The sequence below is a fragment of the Lagopus leucura genome, unplaced genomic scaffold, assembly GCF_019238085.1.
Source record: "Lagopus leucura isolate 7727_CA_CO unplaced genomic scaffold, USGS_WTPT01 Super-Scaffold_100002, whole genome shotgun sequence".
In the NCBI taxonomy this organism is placed as follows: Eukaryota; Metazoa; Chordata; class Aves; order Galliformes; family Phasianidae; genus Lagopus; species Lagopus leucura.
The window spans coordinates 35,142,066-35,168,147 of NW_024962263.1; the positions used below are offsets into that span (position 1 = coordinate 35,142,066).

The 26,082-nt window shown below is 42.1% G+C and overlaps 2 protein-coding genes and 1 non-coding gene across 7 annotated transcripts in view; all 3 read right to left on the minus strand.

The window, feature by feature from the left end:
* The window catches only part of ZNF407 (zinc finger protein 407), a 339,779-nt gene extending 328,737 nt beyond the window's left edge, over nucleotides 1-11,042 (minus strand). The window contains exon 1 of one of the 2 annotated variants that reach the window (XM_042869285.1): nucleotides 10,544-11,042. In XM_042869285.1, the coding sequence (XP_042725219.1) occupies nucleotides 10,544-10,568 (25 nt within the window). In that variant the 5' untranslated portion in view covers nucleotides 10,569-11,042. Of the gene's footprint in view, nucleotides 1-6,423; nucleotides 6,500-10,543 lie in introns of those variants that run through there. The other variant, XM_042869286.1, reaches the window with a different exon arrangement.
* LOC122179475 lies at nucleotides 8,062-8,227 on the minus strand. Its single transcript, XR_006178706.1, has one exon. It is a non-coding gene; the product is annotated as a U1 spliceosomal RNA (small nuclear RNA).
* The window catches only part of CNDP1 (carnosine dipeptidase 1), a 35,054-nt gene continuing 18,178 nt past the window's right edge, over nucleotides 9,207-26,082 (minus strand). For 2 of the 4 annotated variants that reach the window (XM_042869288.1, XM_042869287.1), the window contains exons 5-14: nucleotides 25,130-25,292; nucleotides 23,178-23,266; nucleotides 21,790-21,990; nucleotides 20,343-20,427; nucleotides 19,613-19,773; nucleotides 18,060-18,224; nucleotides 17,749-17,890; nucleotides 17,216-17,363; nucleotides 16,370-16,842; nucleotides 10,266-10,625 (exon numbers count right to left, since the gene is read on the minus strand). In XM_042869288.1, coding sequence (XP_042725222.1) covers nucleotides 16,734-16,842; nucleotides 17,216-17,363; nucleotides 17,749-17,890; nucleotides 18,060-18,224; nucleotides 19,613-19,773; nucleotides 20,343-20,427; nucleotides 21,790-21,990; nucleotides 23,178-23,266; nucleotides 25,130-25,292 — 1,263 coding nt within the window. In that variant the 3' untranslated portion in view covers nucleotides 10,266-10,625; nucleotides 16,370-16,733. Of the gene's footprint in view, nucleotides 9,509-10,265; nucleotides 10,626-16,369; nucleotides 16,843-17,215; nucleotides 17,364-17,748; nucleotides 17,891-18,059; nucleotides 18,225-19,612; nucleotides 19,774-20,342; nucleotides 20,428-21,789; nucleotides 21,991-23,177; nucleotides 23,267-25,129; nucleotides 25,293-26,082 lie in introns of those variants that run through there. The other 2 variants (XM_042869289.1, XM_042869290.1) reach the window with 2 other exon arrangements.

Sequence of the window (26,082 nt, forward strand, 5' to 3'; positions counted from 1 at the left end):
ATTATGCTACCACTGGATCCAGTCCAAAAATAAATTAGCTTTGACTTACAACAATCAGGCAGTGCCCAGTACAGGATACATGTGCTGAACTAGTAATTCTGACTATTCAATGCACTTTACTCTGCCACTGCCAAAATAAACAAGCTGCAGCTTACAGAATCACAGAATTACCAAGGTTGGAAAAGACTTCCAGGATCCTTTAGTCCAACTCTCTGCATTCCACCAGTATTTCCCCACTGACCACGTCCCTCAGTGCCACATCCACACGGTTCTGAATGCCCCCAGGGACAGTGACTCCTCCACTTCCCTGGGCAGCCTGCGTCGCTGCCTCACCGCTCTTTATGAGAAGGAATTTCTCCTTATGTGCAACCTGAACCTCCCTTACAGATTAAAATAATCCTTCATGGATTCTTTTAAGAATTTTTATTGTTCCATTTTGGCTTTTTAGAAATGTATATCCTACTAACAATTTATACGAAGTAAGGTGAGAAAACCCCTTCCTTTGAGAGACTAAGATATATCCACATTTGTCTCACATGGGCAGCATGTGAGGAACAGCTGCCCGGAACAGCATTTACTGCATCGGTATTGAAAACTGGAGCTGAAGACAAATGTAACAAATCTAACAAAACAAAACACTGGGATCACTGCTGTCCTTCCTGCACATCCAGTGTCTCAAATTCAATGTCAAGACTCACCTGTAGAAGGCGTGTTACATAGTGAGGAACTAGAAGGAAGCAATTATTTTTCTTTGTTGTACGTATGGAATTTGGAATATATTTTTCCCAAGAACAATCCATCTGAAATATCACATGCTATATCTCACTTAAACACACAATGGAAGACAAGCCTGCAACAGGCATTCCTTTCTTCTCATTAGCAGACGAAGGAACTGCAGAAGACAAGAGTGTTGCATTTCTATGCCATGTTTCTCAAGGAGAAAGATGCGCACGCTGCTGTGCATCAAGTGGAAGTCAATACTGCTCCTCAGAAGCTCCGAGCTCAGTGCACACACCACGCAGCACGCACCTGCACCACAACTCTGCTGTGCAACTGCGGAACACAAGCAGTAATTCAAAGAATCATAGATTTGTCTAAGTTGGAAGGGACCCTTAGAAGTCATCTAATCCAACTCCTCTGCAATGACCAGGGACACCTAGAGCACAATCAGGTGGACTCTGACACTTCTGGCAAGCTCTGAGCGTGCAGAGTGTGTGTCACTCTTGGAGCACACACACATTACGGCCAAGGTGGTGACTGTTAGGAACACCCAAACTGCCCACAGACCCAAACTGCCCACAGGGAACAGATGCCAGGCGGCATGTTGGAGCAGTATGATGCTCTCTGCAGAAAGCTGGCACAGCAAGGTCATCCCTGTTCTGCTTTTCTTCAAGCACAAAAGCAGGAGGTGCCAACTTGTTCTGCACTTCCCTCACCAGATGGCAAGCAGGCTTCATTCTGCCAAGGTGTGTCTTAAAACCAGCTCTGGGTGGCTTAGCTCATGCCTTTACAGCAAACATTCTGACAACTTACCAGAAGCAAATAAACCAGCCGCTAACCCACACAGGGTAGAAATGAGCAGGCTACAGAGCAAGTCCAAACATAAAAATCTGTCTTGTGTAACAAAAAATAGAGAGCCGTGCTGGAGCTTTAAGGCAATCTAAATGGCACACACACTGTTTGTTTCTTTGTTTTAATCAGAATTCTTTTGAAGATCCCATGCTTTCAACATTCTTGCTTAAATGTTTCCTAATAATGTATTTTACAACACATTACTGTATAGATTCCAAACAGAAACAATGCACAAAACAGTGATTTATAAGTAAGTCAATAACTTTGTATTACTGTTTAAACAGTCACAGAATGGATAAGATTGGATAATTGCAATGAATTTTAACATTTAAATACCTTTGTATCCATACTTTGACACAGACTTCTGAAATGTCAAAAATGGGGCTGAGTACAGCACAAAAATTTATTTTTAACTACAGTGAAACAAAGAAGTATCAGACAGGGAAGTATCTGTGCGCATGTCTGTAGCAAAAAAGTCATCTATAGAGGTGCATATGCCTAGATCTAGACATTGGAACAGCGTATACCTAAACTGCTTCACATAACCCCTTAATGCCTCTTAGAAATGCCATACACCCCCCTAACAACTTAAATCTCTTCTCCTTTGAGGACAGGCTGAAAGAGCTGGGGCTGTTCAGCCTGGAGAAGAGAAGGTTCTGGGGAGCCATGGCAGCATTCTGTTGCCTGCAGGGCAGCTGGGGAGGGACTCTGTCCTGGAGTGTAGTGATACAACAAGGAGGCTTTAAACTAAGAGGGGTATGCTTCAGTTAGAACTAAAGGAGAAATTCTTTACTGAGAGTGCAGTGAGACGCTGGCACAGCTGCCCGGAGAAGCTGTGGTGCCCCATCCCTGGAGGCACTCAAGGCCAGGTTGGATGGGACCCTGGGCAGCTGAGCCGGTGGGGGGCAGCCCTGCCCATGGCACAGGGTGGGGCTGGGTGGGCTTTGAGGTCCTTTCCAACCCAAGCAAAGTGAGTTTTAGACTTAGGAAATGCAGAGGCAATTGAAATTTACTCTTCTACTGTAAAGGACGAAAAAAACCAAGAATATCTGCAACTTCCCAGCCCAGTTAAATATAACCCAGGAAGTTACAGACAGCAGTTCAGTAGTAGCCAGAATACCTAGAGAAAAGGTCATCCTGTGGTAGAACAAGGACAAAAAAAAAAAAAAAAAAAAAAAAAAAAAATCAGTGATCAGTAATTCTTAAAGCAGCACTGGAAAGCAGACTTGAGTCTTGCAAGCAAGCATTTTTCTTTTAGGATATCACAACTGTTTCTAAACGAACCTAGGGTTATTTCTTCATAAAGAAGCACGAGTTGCTAGCGCGTACTATAATTTTATTTTTTGCATTGAGGAAAGAAGCTTATTAGACTTCACTGTGCTCCAGAGCTACAGATGGCTGCTCTTTTTTGTGAGTTTGGGATATCTTCCTCTAGTCTGGTTTCATTCAAAACAGTTTTTTTTACAACCATGATCAGTTTGAGAGCTTGTGGGTTAAAATTAGGGACCAGACCAATAAAGGACATCCAGTGGTCTACTAAAGTCCACCCAAACAAGGGTAGCCTGTTGATGAGGCCTTGCTTCTTCTACAAGAAGATAAGCTCTCACCCTGACTGGGGATTTCAACCATGCAGATATTAGGAAAACATCACAAGCTGCAAGCAATCCAAGAGCACCTCTCCTATGAAGACAAGGTGAACAATCTAGTTTCTGGGAAGACATCTTTATGGCCTTCCAGTACATGATGGGATCTTATAATCAGAAGGGGAACAGCTCTAAGCTAAAAAAAAGAGGAGATTCAGGTTAGATGTTTGGAAGAAATTCTTCACTCACATGACAGTGAGGCACTGGCACAGGCTTACCGAGAAGTTGCGGCTGCCCGATCCCTAGACATATTCAAGGCCAAGTAGGATGGTGCCCTGGGAATCCTGATCTGTGGTTGGCAAACTTTCCCTATGGCAGGGGGTTGGAACAAGGTGATTTTTAAGGTCCCTTCCAACCTAAGCCTTTGTGTAACCCAGCAGGCAGCTCAGTGTCACACAGCCGCTCACTAAACCTCACCAAGTGGGAAGAGAAAGAGAATTAGAAATAAAACAGTGAGCTAAGATAAAGACTGTTTACTAAGACAGAAGAGGAAAACAGAAACAAAAATGCAATGATAACAAAATGTATAGCTACCAATGCAATTAATCATTACCTGCTGGCTGATGCACAGCACCAATGCAACACAAGTTTCCACCCTACTGACCAAAGCCCAGCACACACAGTCACACCTCCAGCTAGTACTACACAGCTTTATGGCCTCCCACATGTGGTGTCACATGGTATGGAATGATTCTTGGCCTAATTATGGCCACCTTTCCTGACTCCATCCCACCTCACCACCCGCTTCCCCCAAAAACCCCCCTCAGCCACTGCTATGAAAGCCAGTGACTCTTCCCTGTTGAGCGGCTCTGCCCATTCAGCAGCAACCACAAGTGGTGAGACATTAACACTGCTTTGGTGAAACCAGGACAACCATATCATGTGCTCCAAGACATCTCTATGGCACAAATTAAAGCACTGTAAGTGGAAACAATCCAGAAATATGTTTAAAAAGTGCAATCTTCCTCTGCATAAAAATGTATCCTTCAGAATGTTACCCCCTGAGAAGTGATAATACTACCCATTTCCCTATCTTTTTAACCAGTTTACAGTAAACAATTTTATTCTTTATCCCATGGAAAGCCAGCTTATGATCATTTAGAAGAATGAGATCAAAATCTTCTCGAAAATTCAAGTGCACAACATCAGTAAGATCTTCCTTCTTCAGATCTGACACTCAGTCATTCAAATGGGTGGTGCTGTTTCATTGACTCCTTTCATTCCTTCAGTACCAAAGCCAAAATAAGCAACAGATCCAATGATAATGAATAGTTTTGTGATGTTACATATGAGTTGTCCTAGAATTCAGCAAGAATCCATGCTTTTTCCTCTCAGAAGGCCAGAACCCATTCATACCACAATATTTCTTTTTGTAACATAACACAGCTTCAAATAGGATTAGGTAGAGGTACAGAGGTATGTGTGCTGCCATTAATCTCAGTGTTTGGACATCACACCACAGATGACAGAATCCTGACTGTGAAAAGTATTCTTTCTCTAGCTAAATTGCTGAACAGAATGGAAAACCTCCAGACATATTTAAAGTAAATGCACAGAATGTGCCATATCTGTTCAGAAAGTATATATCCTTTGCTGGCAATAGAGAAACAGCACTGGCCAGAAACAATATCACCAGAATTCATAGTTCCTAAGCAGCAAGGTAGGCACAACTTCTGCCTGCAAAGTAAAAGTTTGGAAGTTCTGCATATGAGAAACTAGAAATCAAGACACTTTTCTATTTTTTGCTTCTTTACTGGTTTTATGCATACATGCTAATACATTCCTTGAGCTTTTGTTTTAGCATAGTCCAATAAGACAAACAAACAAAAAACTTTGCAAGAAAAGTAGGTGCATTTTTTATTTAAATTTTTATGAACGTGCTTAATGCTGTACTGACATTTGGTGGGAAGGCCACAGACTAAAGATTAAACCATTCTGGCATTACCAAGTTCTGACAATCTGGGCCAGGCAACACTTAGGAGCTGTGAACACCAACCCGAGCACTTTGGCAGGATATCCTGGGAGCAACCAACAGGTGACATAAAAGAACATCTAGAGTACCATTTTGAGAAAACTTCAGCTTCAGAGCAGGGCAAGGTCTTAGAGAGACACAGCAGAGGACTGGAGCCAGCCCAGGGCTGCCCTGGACTGCACCTGGAGCTTCTATGCGCACAGAGAGGGGGAGGTGACCTGCAAGCTCAGGGCTGGTGTCACTGTAAAACTCAGTATGTGCACAGTGTTTTGTTGCAAAACATATAAGTGCAACAGCTAATTGTAAGAGCAGTGCTTTCTCCCTCTCACATCCCTCATGGAAAATGTAACTGTCACATCAAAACTGTTAGTAAAACTTTGCAAGCCTGCCCTTGGGTCCCATTTCCTCCTCAGGCATGGAACATCCCGAGTTGCTTCCGCGACAGAGCTCTATAGCCCTGCCTCTTGTGCCAGCCTACTACTAATTCACTCTAAGATCTGAATGGTTCACCCCACATCTCTTCCTAGCACTAAGCACCACCAGCGAGGCGTGTTGTACTTTCCTATGCGGGTCCATGCCCACCAAGAACCGCTGCCATCAGTTCTGCTCGCCTCAGCGCGCTCTGAAGGGAGCCGCAAGTCCCCGAGCCATCGCCCCCCGCACACACAGAGCGGGGCTCCCCAGGGCCGGCGGCGGGAGGCGCCCCAAGCCCACCGCATCGCGCCTGCGCAGAGCCGAGCCCAGCCGCGCCCTGCCGCCGCTCACGCAGGCGCCCAACCGTCGCCGTGCGGCCCATCGGCCGGCAGCGTCCCCGCGTGACGGCGGAACCAACGGCCGGCAGAAGCCCACCGCCCTCCCCCTTCGCTGCCCTCCTCTCCCCTCTCCTCCGCGGTCCGCCGCAAAGGAAGAGCCGAGGCTCAGCTCCGGCGGGCAGCCAATCGGAGCTCAGGACGTTCGTCCCGCCCCCGACGCCCCGGCCACTCAGCGCGCTTCGGGGCACGAACGCGCGAGCGGATTGGCTCCGCCGAACGCTGCTGGCCGTCCGCCCACCAAGAGCAAAAAAAACGACGGTAGCACAGAGGCCCAAAAAGCCCGAGGGAAGACGGCGAGCAGGCCGCAGGCCAACCGCGGCCCGATACCCCTACGGGCAGCGCCCGCGAGAGTCCGAGGTGGCCGCCCGCCCCGGGCCTCCGAACGGGGAGGCGAAACAGCCGCGTGCCAGCCGGCCGAGCTTACCGCACGGGGGGAGCCGTCCGCCTCCGCTTGTGGTGATCTTGGTCACAAGTGGCGCGCCGTAGATTCGCCGCGTTACGTCACGACGCAAGGGTAGGGGGGCGGGCGAAGCCCCGCTCACGTGACTCGGCACCGGGGCGGGAGCTTGAGGCGCGGCCGGCGCGAGGGCTGTCGCGTGGCGGTGAGGGCGCGAGGGGGTGCGAGCAACGGCCGCGCGTAGGGGCGGCCCCGCCGTGTTACGCTCCGCGGGGTGTTGGCGCCGGGTTCTGCTGAGCCGCGGGGAGCGGTTTGTGGAGCACGTCCACGTTTTGTTGTCTGGTGAAGAAATCACTCAAACACTTAGTAATTCTTCCCCTTTTAAAGCCAGGTGGTTAGTTAAACACCGAAAGGAAAGCGGCATAACCTAAAGAGCCAGACATCGCAGAACCATAAAATTTGAGTTGAAAGGGATCTTTGAAGGTCATTTTGTCCAATTCTCCTGCAGCGAACGGGAGCACCTACGGCTGCATCAGGTTGCTCACCACACCGTCCAGCCTGACCTTGAGTATCTCCAGGTGTGGGGCATCCACCACCTCTCTAGGCGACCTATGCCAGTGCCTTATCACTCTTACCTTAAAAAAAAAAAAAAAAAAAAAAAAAAAAAAAAAAAAAAAAAAACTTTCTCCTTATGTCCAACATAAATCTCCCCTTGTTCAGTTTGAAACCGATTCTCCTGTCACCGCAGGTCCTGCTGAGGAATCTGTCCCCTTCATATAGCCCCCTGTAGATACTGACCCAGAACCTTCTCCAGGCTGAACAGCCCCAGCTCTCAGCCTGCCTTGACCGTGGAGGTGTTGTGTCACTTGGATCATCTGTGGTAGAAAACAGTTGCTCTTTCCCAGCTGCTTAAGGTTTTTAAAATAAAGGTCTGCCACTTACATTCTGATTACACAGCCTTTTTTTAGTAAATCCTATTTAAGTTAAACGTCATTTAGCATTCTTGAAAGCCAGTGGGTGGTAGCAGTAGAAGAGAGGAGACTTACCTATGTTTGGAGTTTTGCCTATTTCATGCCCTCTACAAAAAAACATTGCCAGGCTTCCTAATTAGGCATAATAACTTTGTTTCATTTAGCCAACATGCCATTGGCTAATTTATTTCCCATACAACTCAGAGATGCTGGCTCTGTGGTATGTTGTAAGGGCCATGAATGGTTTAAGGACAGGCAGTCTCTACAGCCTGAGGGCTGAAACGATGGCAATTGCAGAATCATAGCCTGGCTTGCATTGGAAGAGCCTTCGCAGCCCACCCAGCCCCATCCCCATCTGCTCCATCCAACCTGGCCTTGAGCACATCCAGGGATGGGGCACCACACTTCTCTGGGAAGCTGTGCCGGTGCCTTACTGCCCTCTGAGGAAAGAATTTCTGCTTAACATCTTACCTAATTCTCCCCTTAGTTTAAAATTGTTCCCCCTTGTCTTATCACTATGAGACTGTGTAAAAAGACAGTCTTTCTCCTGTTTACAAATTCCTTTTAAGTATTAGAAGGCTATAATGAGGTCTCCCCAGAGCCTTCACTTCTCTAAGCCAAACAGGACCAGCTCCTTTAGCTTCTCTTCATAGAAGAGATGCTCAAGCCCTCTGAGCATCTTCATGACCCTCAAAAGGAAAGAATGCAAACACAATCTCCCGCTACCACAGATTTTATGCAGTGAAGTTTTGACTGTGATTTCACCAAATGTGGATCAGCACACCTGGAGTACAGGGGGTAAGCCTTACTCTGGGAAAACTATCTGTGTAATCACATTGTCACCCCAGCCAAATGAAATGAATGTGAAAGTCTGTTGAGTTTCATTAGATTAAGTGTAACGCAGAACACTGGTGAGAGAAGGATTTTTTTTTTTTTTTTGTCCAGTACCTAAGGGTTGTAGTGCATATTTTAATTATCCTTTATCTAATAACGAATCTAAAGAGAGGAAAACTCCCTGAGTTTGGTACAGATATATTAGGATATAGATGTATATGTACCTTTACAACAACATTTAAGCACTTTTGTAGACTCTGAAGCCTACAGAGAGACTGTAGGAAGTCACTGGTGATTTAAAAATTGTCTAATTAAGAACAGTTTAACTGATAACAGTATAATTGTTCCTGATTTTTTAAGAATGGAAAAACAACAAAGCAACGTTTTTATGTCCTCCAGGTTTAGTTTCTCTGCATTTCACACGTTTCTTTTATATTTCTAGAAATTTCTGAAGATCTGCATCTCAAGTAACATCTGTACTTAAATGTAGTACCCAGGACAGTATCAAGTATAGCCTGAAGAGGGAGCCGTTAGTATTGTAAAAGCAGCAATAAGTGCGGAGCACCTACTAATTAAAGGAAAACTAAATCTGTAACTATAAATAAATAAATAAATAAGTTTATATTAAGTGTTTACAGACATGCCTACATTTAACACTTTGATTTAGATACATACATAATTAAAGTCCTGCTGCAAATTAAAATGCCTGTTCTTTATTCTGAAATGTTTATACGGGTTAAAATATATCAAAATACAAACTAAATAAATATGCTAATGGTTAAGTAGTTAATATTTCATTTTTAAATGAAGTGTGAGCATAGAATGTATTTAATTTCTAAGAAAAAGTGACGTTAGGAATGATTCTGTAGTTGCTGTATTCCTTCAACATCAAAATAGCTATTTCACTAGAAATGCTGCTTATTTAGAGTAGTACTGGAGTTTACCTAGCTGTGTAACCTAAGCAGGAAAGGTAGACAGAATTATAATTTTCTGTGCTCATTCACATACAAGGAACAGAAAGCTTTATCTCATTTAGGATGAGAAATGCAGTCACAATAATCATACTTAACAAGTTTGAGTTAGGGGTTTTCTTGCATATCACATCCAGTTAAGGAAACACCTGTGACTATGGAATTTGACCATAGCCATGTGAGTAACATCTTGGACAGGCCCTCCTAAAAGTGCTGAATGGTGTTCACAGGATGGCCAAATAGTCTGCAGCAGTGATCATAAGGGATTGACAACCATCAGTAGAATGCCCAGAGTAGCAAGTTATTGAAGAAAGTCTGCATACAGTGTTATACTGTCTATGCAATCACAGTCATAAGGAAAAAAAAAAAAAAAAAAAAAACACAGAAAAAACAAACCAGAATAATTACAATGTAAACAACAGGAACTCTTTGTCACTTATGTATGCATTTATATGTGTATATATATACAGACACATACACACACACGCACATGTACCTTCCCCTCTTTTTAAATTCAAAATGCTTTTCCCACAGGAAAAAACAACCCTCGAGAAGCCTTATCAAGTGGTGACTTTTCTCTCATTTGCAAAGCAAGACTAAAAGAACTGCTGTGGGGCTGCCCCTGCAGACCTCACGCTGAACCAGCCTTGCACTTCATTCCTTGCCGCTGCCTGTGGGAAGAAGCCTGAGCCTGCAGCCCTGTGCTCAGCCTGGTGCTGAGATGCACCATCCACCTTGTCACGGCCATGCCAGCACTGCATGCAGAGGAGACCAGGCTGCGCTTTGCTGTGGCATTCCAGCCAGGTCATGGTGCCTGTTGGACCCGTGCTTTCACTACAGGCTGTGCCTTCTTATCCACATCACTAATCCGTAGGTTTTACAGTACAAATGTGCCAGTTAACTCATTTCAAGTACCCATAGTTACTCATTTTCATGTGAACAAAATGCTCAGCTGCTTTATACTCTCAGTCAGACTTCTGTTTTAACGTAGAGAAACTGATGTAAACAAAATGTAACACAAACCATCTTCTTTCTCCACCTTTTTCCTGTTATTAGAACTGCAATATAGATGGGTACAGAGAAAAGCAAGACAGCATGTACACAGGCTTTAATTATTGATCAGAAGTTACCTATCTGAAGTTCCTATAATTTCATACAATCTAGCACAAGGAAAAATTTGAGCAGCTTCAAGAATGCTTTTACAATGAAAAATCCTATTTATGGCAGTTTGACAAGTTCTCATGTTGCAATTATTGCAATTTGAAATGAAAAAATCCCAAGTGGATAATTTCTCTTAAGTGTTGTCCTCCCCTCACCATCTTAAAGCAAATACCTAGGTTCTCAAATTCTAATGGAAGAGTGTAACTGTACCTACAAATCCTTTCCTGTAGCCCATGAGTAGCACTGTCAGGCCTCATGCTGCAAGGAATGTCACAGGCTTCCTATTCAGCTCCTGAAGAAATGAAAAGAAAAAAAAAAATTACAAATATGACGCATAAAAATAAACACAAATAAATAGTCGTAGAAAATAATTCTGTATAAGCACAGACAAAACACTTTGTACACACACTACAAGGCTCCCAAATGTTTATCTGTTAAGGAACATGACCATTTTGTCATTGCTGACAAAGATGCACCTTGTGCAGTGTGCACTTTGAAGCCTGAGCAAAGTTTTGTTGTTCTTTCCTTCTTCCAAGGGTAATGTTTTGTAGCAAATAGAATCCAAATTCAAGGCCTAGTTAAATTTTAGCAAGCACTTTTACACAACTACTTAGGTCCGCAAAGTACAGTTGCTGCTCCTGCATTGAGGAAGAAGTGAAAATGACAAGTTCCTCACAAGGAACCTCAGAGGAATTAGGTTATAAAATGCAAGCATATTTTCAGAAAGTATTTGCATGTTTTAAAAGCCAGCAAGGGTAGATGAAATTACCAGGAACCACCTAATCACCCATCACAAACAACTCGTTCTACAGCTGAATCTGCTGGGAGGTTCTCCTGGACTGCTGTCTCAGGCAGGCTGGGAAGGCACTGCTACCTTCAGTAGATAATTGACATGCCTTGCTAGAAATCAGTGAAAATATCCAGGTGACTTCTCAGCACTTTGAAAAAGAACATTCAGGCCCATACATCAACAGAAAAAAAATCTGTGGAAAAAAAAATAAACAAACTGGTAGATGACAATGCCTTCATTGTTAGCAAACCAGTTTGAATTTCCCGTCCTATTTTTTCTGTTACTTAATAATTTAATGTATCAATATCCCACGTGGTAAAATTATTAATATTTAAGCTTTGAGAAGTGTGGCTGAGAAGCTTATCATAGCTAAATATTAACTATAAATAAATTCTTTCCAGCCAAAAGACAGCAGCCTGTGACTGCTCTCACCCTGGGAGCTCCTGCAGGCCCCACCAAGCCACCTCCCACACTGCCAATGGTTGCTGCTTCACACAGATGTGGCACTTCGCAAGCCCCTTCAGGGGTACTCCCCTCCCGGGGATTGATAACTGGCCTTCTTAATGCTGGGATGTTGCATTTCCTCACCTCTTTCTTTTTTCTGAAACAAAATATAGGTCCTGTTATTGCTGGGCAGAGGACAAGGGAGCAGAGGGCAGATGCCATCTGAATGTGCTCTCACTTGATCAGAGTTGATGAAGCTTCTTTATAACCTGTCCTTGGTTGTACTTGTGTTATTACACACTCAAAGTCCCTGTATTTTCCAACAATGGAAAAGCATTTGCTATACATTTAACAAAATGACTCCCAATTCCCTAAGTTCCATGTACAAGTTTTGCCAATGTAGACACCCTAGCAATGAGCAAAGTGAAGATGAGACAAGGAGACCATGATGAGAACATCGTGCTCACAACTTTTCCATGAATCAGTGTTTTGCCCACATGTAGAAGCTTACAGCAGGAACCAGGGGATTCTGGATCCTCACTTGCGCTGGCCACTTTGGCATGGGTTCCTATGTCACCAATATAGGGACAGTTGCACAACCTTCTCTGTCCAAACATGGACAATGACCATCCTTAACTAGCAAGGCATTTTCCAAACAAGCTAAATGCCCTATTCTGAGAGGAATGACTAGCGGGAGTCAAAGGCAAGCTTCTTGGGAGTAAAGTTGCTGAAAAAAAAATAAGGTGGCTCATGTCGTTATGTTTAATCTTCCCCTTTCAAGGCAGATGGCGACCTGATTAGTTCTGCACCTCAGGAGTCTGCTCATCTTCCTGTGCCTTTAGCTCCTGCTGTCAGCAGCCTATAATTTCACTCATTCTCTGTGATTTTAGCTGACTGTGACATTTTTTACTCTTGCCTTTTGAGACAAAATGTGTTTGCCTGAGATAAAAAGAAAAAAGAAAAAAAAAAAACAACCTTCCACACCTAACTTGAAATTAATCCCACTAATTTAAAATGAATATTAGATGGTCCAATTTATTCTTTTAAAGTAATAAGCAGTAGGGAACAGAATCACACTCCTGACTACTTGGTTCCCTCAAACACATCTTACCTGCACCTTCCTTCTAGGAGGGAAGCCTTGGCACAACACACCAGGGAGACAAGCAGACCTCGACCATCCACGTAAGTACCTGGTGTCTCCAAAGGTGCTCCAGGGTGCCACTCTCTTGGCCATGTTCACACTGGGTTTTGATTTGTGCAACTCTCAGGTACCACAGGATGTCCCCAATTACATTAGGCAACCAATCAAGTTGGCCTGCCCTCTGCTCAGTGCTATAATAATGGTGGCTCTTCCCTAAGGAGTGGCCCTGGGCATGCACCTATTGCCCAGCAACAGCCAAACTATCAGAGTGCTATTAATGCTGAAACCAGGTCATGGGAAGGGTGGTTCTGTGCAGTGCCAACTGAAGCGATGGCAAATAATCGTATGCATTTTTATGTATTGGCTAAACAGCAAAGAACATGCAGCTGTACTTTCACTTTTGATAAAGGAATTTGAAAATAGGTTTCAGCCTGTCCCTGTCAGCAAGGTTCTCCAGCCTTCTCATCATTTTCATGGGAAATGCCTCTGCCTCTGGACCTGCTCCAATCAGCTCAGTATCCTTCTTGAGTTGGGGACCCCAGAACTGGATGCAGTAGTTAAGGTGGAGTCTCAGGAGGGCAGTGTAGAGGGGCAGAATCACCCCCCTCAGACTGCTGGTCATGCTTCTCTTGATGCAACCCAAAGTACGGTTGGCCTTCTGGGCTGCAAGCGCTCATTGCTAAATCATGTTGAGTCTTTCACCAGCTGACATCCACAAATCCTCTCCTCAATGCTGCTCTCAAGCCATTCCCCACCCAACTTGTATTTATGCTTGGGATTGCCCCAGCCCAGATGCAGGACCTTGCACTTGGCTTTGTTGAACTTCATGAGGTTGGCACGAGCCCACCTCTCAAGCCTGAAGGGATGGCATCCCTTCCCTCTAGGGAGTTAACTGCACCACTCAGCTTGGTGTCATCTAAAACATGCTGAGGGTGCACTTGATCCCAGTGTCCATGTCACCTACAAAGACGTTAAACAGCACTGGTTCCAACACCGATCCCCGAGGAACGCCGCTTGTCACCGATCTCCACTTGGACACTGAGCCACTGACTGCAACTCTCTGAGTGCGACCATCCAGCCAATTCCTTACCCAGTGGGTGGTCCAGCCATCAAATCCATCTTTCTCCAATTTGGTGACCACGATGTCATGCAGGAGGACAGTATCTAATGCTTTGTACAAGTCCAGGTAGATGATGTCAGTTGGTCTTCCCTAATCCAATGATGCTGTAACTCCATCATAAATTGTCACCAAATTTGTCAGGCGTGACTTGCCCTTGATGAAGCCATGTTGGTTACCACTCATCACTTCATGTTTATTTTCTATGTGCCTTAGTAGGGCCTTCAGGAGGATCTGCTCTATGATCTTGCCAGGCACAGAGGTGAGACTGACCGACCTGTAATTCCCTGGATCTTCTTTTTTCCACTTCTTGAAAACCTCTTCCAGTCAGTGGGAACTTCTCCAGACTTCCATGGCCTTTCAGATATATTGGGTAGCTGCTAGGCAACTTCATCCGCCAGTTCCCTCAGAGTCCATGGATGGATCTCATCAGGTCCCATGGACTTGTGCACCTTCAGGTTCTTTAGATGGTCTTGAGCCTAATCTTCACTTACAACAGGCTGATCTCCTTTCTCCCAGTTCTTACCTTTGCTTTCTGCAGCTTGGGCAGTGCAGCTAGAGCTCCTGACAGCAAAGACTTTCATAATCCCTATCTTACCAGAGAGAAATATCTCTCACTTCACAGTTAACCCTCACTCATGTCATCACTTTTTGGCAGTATATGCGTTTGTGAACAACTATTTTCAAGGATGAAGTATAGGAAGAATGAAATTTCATCAACAAGTCTCTGACGAGCACCTTGAGACCTCTCTAAGAACTGCAACCACAGCCATCAAACCAGCCTGATGCATTAATTTCACAAAAAGGTCACATATCCCACTAGTTTTATGTTTTTGTTCCTCTCTTTTTTAGTTTTTTAAGAAAAATATTAAAAATTTAAATGTTTTGTTACTTACATATTAGCAATATTGTATATTTTATGAGAGCTGCTCTAACACTAATGTATCTTGTTTTATTGTGTTGGCCCACAATGCCTAAGGCACTTTTTGGTCATATGGCAGTAGAAGTTGAAGCTGCCTACCAATATTCCATTACATTTTTTTTTTTTTGCTGTATGACAGATGGCAGCAAGGGGCAGTCTGACGCAAGGGCATCTGAAACAAAGATCTATCATTGAATTCTTCTATGTGGAAAAAAATGCACCCACCGACATTTGCCAATGCTTGCTGAATGTTTATGAAGACCACACAGTGGATGTGAGCACACTGAGGTGGTGGGTGGTATGTTTCAGCAGTGGCAACAGTGAGTCACTTCCAATGCTATAGATTTTTATGGCATGGATGCAGGCCCTTGTTCATCGCTGGCAAAAATGCAGAGCTAACGGTGGTGACTACGTTGAAAAATAGTATTTTGTAGCTGAGAATTTTCTCTATCAAATAGTGTTATTGGACACTTTGTATCTGTAGTAATTTCCATGGAAATAAATAGGAGGCATTACTCTTGGAACAACCTATGTGTATATATGGCCCAAGACAGTTCCTATTCATTCGGTGTGGCCCAGGCAAGCCAAAAGGTTGGGCACCCATGACTTAGATGCTGCTATACACGTCCACAAGGTTGTTTTCTTCTAGTTTGGGCAGCTTTAATCAGCAAAGCATCCTCTTATAAGATTATTCAAAATACAATATATGAAACAAACAGTACTTAGGTTTCACTATGAAGAAGTAACCCAAAGTAAACAGATTAATACCACAGCTTTACAGTTGTGTAATTTGTACTAGATGCTTTGCCTAAACAACAAACGGAACTCTCAACTATTAATTTCAATATACATCATGCACACTCAATTATCAACATGAATCGATGCTTTTTGAGCCACTAATAATTGCTGATTTGGTGGAAAAAGACATCCTTCTGCTGGCTGACTTTGGCCAAAGCACATTTACAAAAAAACTTTGTTGCTACTGTACAAAAAGGAACACAGTGTTAAAGAAACACATTACGTAGTGATTCTTAATAGCGTGCTCACAGCGCAAGAAGAAAAAAATTTGAACTAAATGGGGGAAAAATGGAACTCAGACCTAGAAATACTTATTCACTGTAACAATTATTCTCAGAAATAAATGTTCATAGGCAAGTCTTTGAATCGAATTCAGCAGACTGTGTTGCTCTTCCTATTTAAGAGTCTTCTGCAAAGGACAAGGTTAACATAACAATGTAATCTTTATTCAGAAAGGCTCATAGTGAGATTCTGTATATAGGCAGAAGGAAACAAGTGGTATGAATCGCATGAATTCAGAAACTGAAATATGAGGTAAATAGCATAAACATTGCATACTATAAAAGAGAAATAAAGCAGTTTTAACAAAATAAATATCAAAATTCCCTTTGCTCTGAAATTTGAGATGTAGCACACTCCACTTTGTAGAAATGAATTATGTTCATAGCATCAGAGATAAGTTCATTATATTGACTGAATAACAAACACATATCATTTAGTGATTGTATAATCAATGAACATAAAGATGTTATAACTACAAAATAAACCAGACAGCTTGTCTAAGCAGATTATAATAACAAAAAGAGAATAGATAAAGTGCTTACCCGTGTCCTGGGCTCACTGCAAATCTCCAGAGGAGGGATCTCCAGAAGAGATCCTTTCCCACTGGCAGTCAGCTCTTAAATGGGTCTAGGAGAGGTGAGCCAGGTTCCACCCCCTTCCGGCAGCCCAGGTGAATTGCCTTCACCTGTGCTCCCATGGCTGACTCATTGCTCGCCTCAGGTGATCAATCAGGTTCAGGCCGTGATTCAGCAGTTCCCATACAGCAATATACCAAAAAATAGCACAGTATTTATTTTTCCTCACATTCAGGCCCGTTGAACATGTGATTTATGTGTTTTTCCAGATCAGTGGAAGTGATTACAAAGCGTAAGAATTAAATGTGCTTAAATAATTTGGTGTGAGAGTCTACCAGTCGTTGGTCCTTGGGTTGGAAGTTTCATGCGACTGCCCACATAGCTTTGATATCTCCAGGAAAAAGGCTGCAAACACTTTTGCTCCTTCAATATAGTTGTGTCTGTGAAAAAGGAAAGAGAATAAAGTCCTCAGGTCAATCAGCTTTTCAGCTAGTGGCCCACTCCAAGTTTTGAGTATCTCAGAGAAATCTGTGAGGATGCCCACCAAAAAGAACCAACAAAAGTTTCTTAGTATTATTAAAAAATCACCCATGTATTAGCACAAGTTTAACAAGCAAAACTACTCTGTCACCCACTTAACTCTGTCTTTCATCATTGATTATTCTGGTTCAGGAGAAGGCTATGAGGAAAACCACCTCTGCAAGGATGAGAAAAATATTGTGTCCTAAGTCCTCCTTCGTGCCTGTGGTGACTGCAAATTTCTCTGTTTGTCCTTGCTTTTTCTTACAGCGGAAATGAACAAATGAAAGAAACCTGCTTATTTTCTCATTCTGGGAGTGTTCTCCATCATCAGCTGCTCCAATCGGAAACATTATCACCCTTTTCTGTGTTATAGTCTGAAAGATTCTGGCAATAGGAATTGTTGAACCATCCCGAATGAAATCTGGATCTTCTCCAAAAACTGAAACACATTCAAAGAATGAATTAATTGTTAACTGAAATAAAAGATGCTTTCTTCTACTACCAAATACCTACATTCTGCTCAAACATGAATAGCTTGAGTAGAAATTGTTATGAGAGCACAGTCAATTGACTTAACAAATCAGTTGCACTTTACTGTTCCATCTCTGTGTGAGTACATGAAAGAACTAAAGAAGCTTTTTTGGCTGGTCCTAGCAAATGCAGACCAACTCAGCAAGATATGAAGGGCTTTGTGACCGAGTTGCTCTGTCAAAATCAGTGAGGTTCTTTACGGTGAGTATAGCACGGTCCTTTTTCTTTGTGGATGAGCACATTTCCCCTGCAGACTTGCAGATATATCAAAAACTGAAAAAGAAGAGACATACCTGTTCTTATTGCCCTTTTTGCTGCTTTATATAGTGGATCATTAACATCAGCGACCCAAGGTTTGGCACCCAGGGGCATGGACACCTTCAGTTTGTTTGGACTGTTCCTCTTGGCAAATACATTCTCCAAATGGTCCACCACCTGCAGGGCAAACACTTTCCATCTAGAATCTCTCATCTTCTTGAAACTACCCTTGTAAACAGCTAAATGCAAGAAACATTCATTCAGTTTACTATGGAGGTTGTAAAGATGTGAGGTGCTATGAGGACTTAGCTTACACAAGAGAAAGTACCTGGCTTTAGCTTCTTACCTGTTGTTTCACATCTGAAAGATCCATGTTGGGGACTTGGCGGATTGAGAATTTCCCTATGACTTTTGCTGGAATTACGGTTTTAATTCCTGGTTCATGAAAAGCTCCTTCAATCCCATGAATAGAGAGAGAAGGATAATGCCACAGGTGTAGAAGTATTTCTTCCTTCAAAAAATAAGATAAAAAATAGAAGGGATGACACTGGAGCCATGCACAATTGGTAGAACCAAACTGAAGAAGCACACTTTTTCCACCCATGTTGTACATTTAGAACACAGAGCTCTCAAGATGTTTGGTTTGTAACTTAAACTGATTCTATCTTTTCATTTCAAAAAATACTTCAACTTCCTTCCAGTCTACATTTGTTTCCCTTTAGAAACATTTAGATGAGAAAAGCCTTTCATACAAAATAAGAAAGTTGAAGCACAATTAAAAATATTTTGGCAGTGAATTTTTTAGTGCCAAGTTACAGCAGAACAACTGATCTGACCGTCTGTGGATCTCAGTACTTCTACAGAAGAAACCTGTGACCAGTTCAGCCAGACCGAATTCAGATAATACAGGAGAGAAATTATACTAATGACCCAAGTGGTGAGTGGAAAAGGGATAATGTTCAGTAACTGGTATGATGTCTTTTCCTGGAGGAGATAAGGAGAAAAAAATAAATAAATAAAAAATAAAGTGCTCATTCTAAAGAGGAGTGATAGGACATCGTTTGTTTTTTTTTTCCTCCTTTTTTCTTTTTTTTTTTCCCTAGTAACTGTGTAAACTGGATTGAGTGCAGAACTCCAGAGTGCCTCTCTTTCTTTGTACTCCAGCTTTCTGAGACTTGAGCTTTATGCATACATGCAATTTCCACTATTTCATCCACATCTAGGAAAAGCATCAAAACTTATTTACTGTTAATTATACTTATAGAAGGCCAGTTATTACAGTCTAGCTTAGGCCATTTCAGAAGCTTTTTCACAGAAATAAAAGCTAATATTTATATAATCACATTAGCGATAAAAATATTAAATACCCTTTTTCCCAGCTGCAAGTCATAAAATCACAGAATCATAGAATGGCCTGGGTTGGAAAGGACCACAATGCTCATCTAGTTTCAACCCCCCTGCTATGTGCAGGGTCGCCAACCACCAGACCAGGCTGCCCAGAGCCACATCCAGCCTGGCCTTGAATGCCTCCAGGGATGGGGCATCCACAGCCTCCTTGGGCAACACGCTCCAGTGTGTCACCACCCTCTGTTCAGAGAAATCTTTCTAAGCCAGCCCTTATCTGTAATTTTTATTTAGAATGTATTTTTTAATTCTGGCAAAGTGGCTTATAAACAAACTGTTTAGTTTGCATTATTCTTTTTCATTGATTTTTCATATTTTTGATTGCTTTACCCCGAAGCTTTCATTTTCCACAGATTAATTTTGCTTATTTTTTTGGTGTTCTATATTCCCTTATTTTGAGTTTCTCTTTGGCAGAAAATATCTTTCAGTTTGGCTTTATCCATAAACACTATGAATGCGTAATTTAAATTCTTTCTGCTATGTGTTTATGTTTACCTTGGTGCTGTAGAGGAGTTTTTTCACTCCACTATTATTTTTGTGTTCCTCTATATCATATTCAGTAGATTCACACAATTTCTTATCCTCATCTGTCAGGGCAGCGACAGCATCATAGATTCCAGGGATCTGAATATGACCTGTGGGATCTACAAGGCTGTCTACAAAAGAAAATGAAGATATCAGTAAAAGTAGGACTTCTTTCTTTTACTTGGCAATTGCAACTTCTTTTCCCTTTTAATTAACTCTTTTGAGTTAATGAAATGAATAATTCTAACAAACAACTACTCTAACTGTTTGCATCCATCAAGTTGCCTCACTTGATGCATTTTCATGTTTAGTAAGAAAAGCACTGAGCTGGTATTTGTTTGCAGTGTGTAGTGGGTCAGCCCAACTGCATGCATGAGAGCATCATCCCACTCAGAAACAAATCAGCATTAGATTGGGCGCTGCTACTTGCATACATATTCAGATTGCCCACAGTCCTAACCCATCCTAAATTAACAGATGAATATTAGACTGAAAGCATAGCAGACATATGTCTGCTCTTACAAGGGACATTCCCTTCCTCAGCTGCTCTCACCACAGCTATGCTGAGCTTTGGAAACCTAGGAATCATGCTTCTGTTGGACTTGCCCTACGCAGGTCAATTAAACATAGCACTGATCTTCATTGGGTTGATTGCTAGTTACTGTTCCCCAGCTACTCTTGCAACGGTGCATGTTATTACCCAGCAGAGCTATCAGGTCAGTCAGCGGCTCGTGAATGATGCCTCCAAAAGTTCCAGAGTGAAGATCCTTGTCACCACCTTCTACCTGTGCCAAAAACACAGTTTACATATCAGTAGTCCCCACCTCATTCTTTTGTGAGTATTCATTTTCCTCAGAAACTGGTAGCCTCACCTTTTCAAATAGGGCCACAAATAGAAAACTATTATGTTTCTATTCATAAAATGGGAAACACGTCAGGAACAATCTGCTACTAGTAAAGAGAAGATAGGCCTCTGTTGTTAACCAATGGAGAGAGAAATTCAGCTGTTCAGAAATTCAGAAATTCATACTTACAGGTATTTGAAAGAAAGAATCCTTCTCCATTCCCTCCTTTACTTCAGTAAAACTAAATACATCATAAGTATGTTGCATATTGCAGTTTTTAGCATTGTAGAATAAGTGCAAAAATCTTCATAACAAAGGCACAACCTTATTCTACATTTATAAAATGTATGTCCAAGTTTGAATTGAATTGTTGATTGTAACAAATAAGAATTCAGAGCTCTCTTGAATCACACAACTTTAGAACAGAGAAAGGCATTTGGTTTATTAAATGGGTTATTTTTCCAGACACAATTTCACGCTCAGGTTTATTGTAAAATATATTCCTGCAACAAACTTGTTTATTCTTCTCTAAACCTCATTACAACCAACTGTCTGGAAGCAGGCAGAGGTCATTTTTGATGTTTTAATGTTCTCATTTTTCTTAACCAAGACTTGCACGAATTGAATAAAAACTACTGAGGTTCTTTTGGTTAAAAACAAATTTTCATTCTTTTTCAAACATGAAGGTTAATGTAGATCTTTTTTTTAGTTCTCTAGCTCTTTAATCCTCTCTCTGAATTCTTTTATGCTTAAAGTTTCCAGCAATGAAATTTCACTTCAATTCACAGTAGCTCACGCTGGCTGCTCAATATAATGCAGTGCACCATTATTTGCTTCCGCCAATGGTTAAAAAAATTTTGCACTGCTTTTAAACTCAGAGATCCAACTGAACTGAATGTCTTTAGGCTGTGATGTTGCATTTAGCAATACCTGCTGACAAAGGGCAAAAAAAAGCAGCAGGAGGAATAGGTTTGGAGGGGCAGTCGTCTACTACAGAAGAGGGCTGATGTGAGGATGGGGCAATCAGAAACAGCAGGAACAGGAGAAGGCGAGCAATGGTATAGGGGAGAGATCAAAAGTGGAGAAATGACAACTGAACAGAAACTAATGAAAGCAAATAAGGCTAACAACTGAAATAAGGAGGGAAATCTGCACAAGCAATGAAAAGCATGGAAGGAAGAGCTGCATTTGTAAATACTCAACTTGCTCTCAGCCTTTCTGTGCATTCAGAGACAGATGCGATCTCAGATACATCACTGCTCACTATCAGGGACCCACTTCACACAAACCCACGTCCCTCACCTCCACAGAGAAGCAGGCATTGCCTCGAGTCCCACATATAAGGGCAGGCTTCTTCTTGCTGAGCCAGAGGTTGTCTGAAATCACAATGTAATCAACGTCTGATAAAAAGCCCTGTTTTTCTTCTTCAAGAAGCTTCTCCAGCCCCAGAGACCCTGCTTCCTCCATGCCTTCAATAACAAACTTGAAGTTTACTGGCATAGCCTGAATGAACATCAGAGAAGTCTGGATAAGGAACAAGCACTTTCAAATATAAAGAGGAATCTGTAAAAAGCAAAAGCAGGCTGACTTACAATACATATTCAGAAGAGAACGACATGGAATATATGGATTGTTTTAATAGAAATGCATTGGTAGATACATACATACATACAGTTTTCCTGCTAAACCTGTTTTTCTCTCTCTTTTTTTTTTTTTTTAATGACAATGCATTAAGAAATATCTTTTCACTTCTATTTCCATAAAATTTTTTGGGTTGCCATGGGATTTCTCTCAGTAATATTAAATATTGATGACTTTGGAAAGTATGGGTAATAACAATCGCATTTTCACAGAAAATATCTGGCCTCTTAAACTTGCACTACTAGAGCCCATCTTGGAATCACTTGCAAAATTCCACTGCTGCTGCTTTCCCAGCATGTTACCCATGATGAAGGTTAGTCACCTGGTGGTGAAAGCGCTCTTGGCGAATCCCTGATAGTTGTCCTCATGAACCTGTAGCCCTGTTAGCTTATAAGAATGCATTTCTAAGAGTAACTAGGAGAACTTCTGTGGAATATTGAGAGTTACAAGTGCTGACCTATCCTATAGGAGAAACAAACGTGATCTCAGATTCCCATTTCAATTCATTTTCTGATTATAGGCTGTAAGGATGTTCTCTGGTTTGATTCAATTCTCAAATTAAGTTCAGGAAGAAATGTTTAGATTTAAATTAACTTGTGCAATGAATATGTTCACCAACAGCTCATCAAACAACCACAAAAATTTAGAAACAAACCACTCATGAGTATTGCCGGATGGTCTGTGCTGCTTTCTAGGGGAAGGTGTAATGACAAAGATTTATTTTTGTCTGCTTATTAAATATGACCTCATAGCTGTTAGTAATATGGTAAAAGCTTTTGACACTGTCTCCTGCACAGTATTCTCCTTTGCGGGACAATGACAGCAAAACCATTTTTACATTGCTTACAGACTACTGACAATAAAAATAGTCAAGTACACATTCATACTGGAGGGGGATAAGTGCAGTATAAATGGCATTAGAAATAAGCTAATATTTCAAGATACACATACACTGTTGGGACTGAAACATATTATCTAAGTCACAAGAAGGCAAATACATTCCTCCAGAGAGATACTATAATAATAACCAAGTCCTCACTGATACCTACTATTTTCAAGGCTCTAAACGTTTCCACTGCATTTATCCAAGCCAACACAGGCCCTTTATTATCTGTTGCTCCACGCCCATAGAGATTTCCTTAAATGAAAAAAAGAAAAAAGCTTTCAAGCAATTTTAAACTTATTTAGTCTCATCAATGCAATCTGCAAATTTCTATTGCCACAGAAGCTGTACCAGCATGTCAAGTGAGCTATCAACAGAATCAGGATTTCGTTGATGGGTTTAAATTAAGGTGGTGGCTGTTTACCAGTGAAATGCTATGTTGGTTTTTGTTGTGATTGTTTTAAATTTTGTTTACTTCATACAGCAGTTTCTGCTACATGCTGGGGTTTTTTTGTTTGTTTGTTTATTTCATTATTATTTCCACGCCTGTTTAAAGGAGCTCTTTGATCCTTCCAGATATGCCTGAAGAGTTTGCACAAGATGCAGTTTCACAAGCAGCAAAAGAGCACAGATGAGCACCAACACAGAAGTGTGAACTGCAAGTACAGTTGCAGAATAATTTTTTAGCAATCAGCTGTATAGCTACATAGGACAGATTTTAATTTCACGTACAGCAGTAAACATGTGTGGAAGTCCCCACTGTAGGTGAAAGGGTTACCTTACTAAACTTGTTTGAAACCAGTCCCAGCAGATGGGAAACAGTGACTTACTGGCTACAAGACTAGGAACCAGAATCCCTGTGTTCTTGAATTCTCTCACCCTCTAACTCACCATCCACCATTTGTCTTCCTTCAGTGAACTTATCATGCTCAGCTGATTGCAAGACAGGGATTGCTACCTCAAGTGAGGACTCATATTCTTCCACCCAGTGGCACCAGGTGAACCTCATGAGATTCAACAAAGACAAGTGCAAGGTTTTGCAGCTGGGTCATGGCAACTCCCACTATCAACATAAGGTGGGGGGTGTAAGGATAGAGTGGAGCCCTGCCAAAAGTTCTTGGGGGCACTGGTGGATGGCAAACTGGCCATGAGCAAGCAGTGTGCCCGCGCAGTTCAGAAAGCCAACCATAACCTGGGCTGTATCAAAAGAAGTGTGGCAGTGGGTCAAGGGAGGTGATCCTGCCCCTCTACTCTGCACTGGTGAGACCTCACCTGGAGTAGTGTCCAGATGTGGAGTCCTCAGTACAGGAGAGACATGGACCTGTTGGAGTGTGTCCAGAGGAGTGCCACAGACATGATCTAAGGGATGGAACACCTCCTCAATGAAGACACGCTACAAGAGCTTGGGGCTGTTCAGCCTGGAGAAGAGAAGGCTCCAGGGAGACCTGAGAGTGGCCTTTCAGTATGTAAAGGGGGCTATAAGAAGGGGACAGACTCTTTAGCAGGGTCTGTTATGACAGGACAAGGGGAAATAGTTTCAAACTAAAAGGAGAGATTTAGATTGGATATAAGGAGAAAGTTTTTTTAAGATAAGGGTGGTGAGGCATTGGAACAGTTTGCCCATAGATGTGTTGGAAGCCTTATCCTTGGTGACGTTCAAGGTCGTGATGAACTTACACTCTGAGTAACCTGATGTAGCTGTAGGTGTCCCTGGTCATTGCAGGGGATTTGGACTAGATGATCTTTAAGGGTCTCTTCCAACTGCTCAGAAGATTCTATAGTTCTATGAAATGCTCCTAAGTTCCAGTGTGGCAGGAGGAGATGCTAAAGGATTACAGTGACTGATCCAACAACCCAATCTTAAAGCAGAAGTGGACTTTCTAATGATCACTAAAAAGTGACATTAACCTCATGTAGCTCTTCCACACCAATTATTAAGCAGTCAGTGATGAGTCTCACAAATCACAGCGTGGTATCAAGAAGTTGCTGGATTCGTCCCATCAGATTCCATGGGAGAAGTTCTTGTGCTGTAATTAACAATATAGGGAACATCCTCCTGCTGGAAATCTCAGAGTCATATTTCAAATGATGACAGAAGAATTATAATTGGGTACACACCATTGATTTCAGTCAATGTGAAAGGGTCAGTTTTCCAGCCATCTTCTTTTTTGGCAGGCTGTACATCCACGTGGCCATAGAAACAGACGGTGAGGTTTTGGGGATCCTTGCCAAGTTCCCCAAGTATGACAGGTGGCAGTGGAAGGTGCTGGCCATTCAGCAACTGTAGATCAACATTATAAAAGCAACCTTTGAAAACTTGCAAACGTTATAAGAACTGGAGAACTCATTGCAAATAATTCTGCATATTCAGTTGATTTGATCAAGTCCTTAAATCAGATTTTGAATCGAAATCTAACCCACTTAGAGAGATTAAGACTTTTTTCCTTCATGTTCTGCTGGGACTTTATGGAGCTTCTCTAACATTTTATTGCAATAAATGGACTCTTTACTAAACTAGTAGTTCTCAGTACTGAAGGAGAGAAAGTTGACTGTATGCTGTGTTGACAAAAGCATATCTTGTGACATTAAAATAGTCAAAAGCTACACCGAAGCTAATTTGGGGGCTTATTTTTCAACAGACAGATGGCAGGAGGATTGCAACTTCAGATAAAGAAACAGAATAAAACTTTGCTGGCAGCAGAAATTTGGTAATGTTTTGAAAACAGGTTGTGGCTCTAAACTACTCTTATAATTCACAGTTATGCAGAACAGATCACCACATCTTGGCCAGAAGAGGCTGGACATCTCACAGGGGTGAAAAATAAGAGCTAAAAGAATGCACGTATCTCCTCAAATTCATCAGTAATATTGATTTGTATAAATCTGTTGAATACTAAAATGTAGCTACTTCTTGCCCAGCAATAGAAGGCCCTAAGCAGAAAGATGTGCCTCTGATCTCTGCTTCAACAACAGGTAATGCATTCCCTACTGTTATTGACACAGGCTGTTGATATATATCTTGGCAATCATAATTGCATGCCATGTGCTCAGGTTTTATTTTTAAATGCATT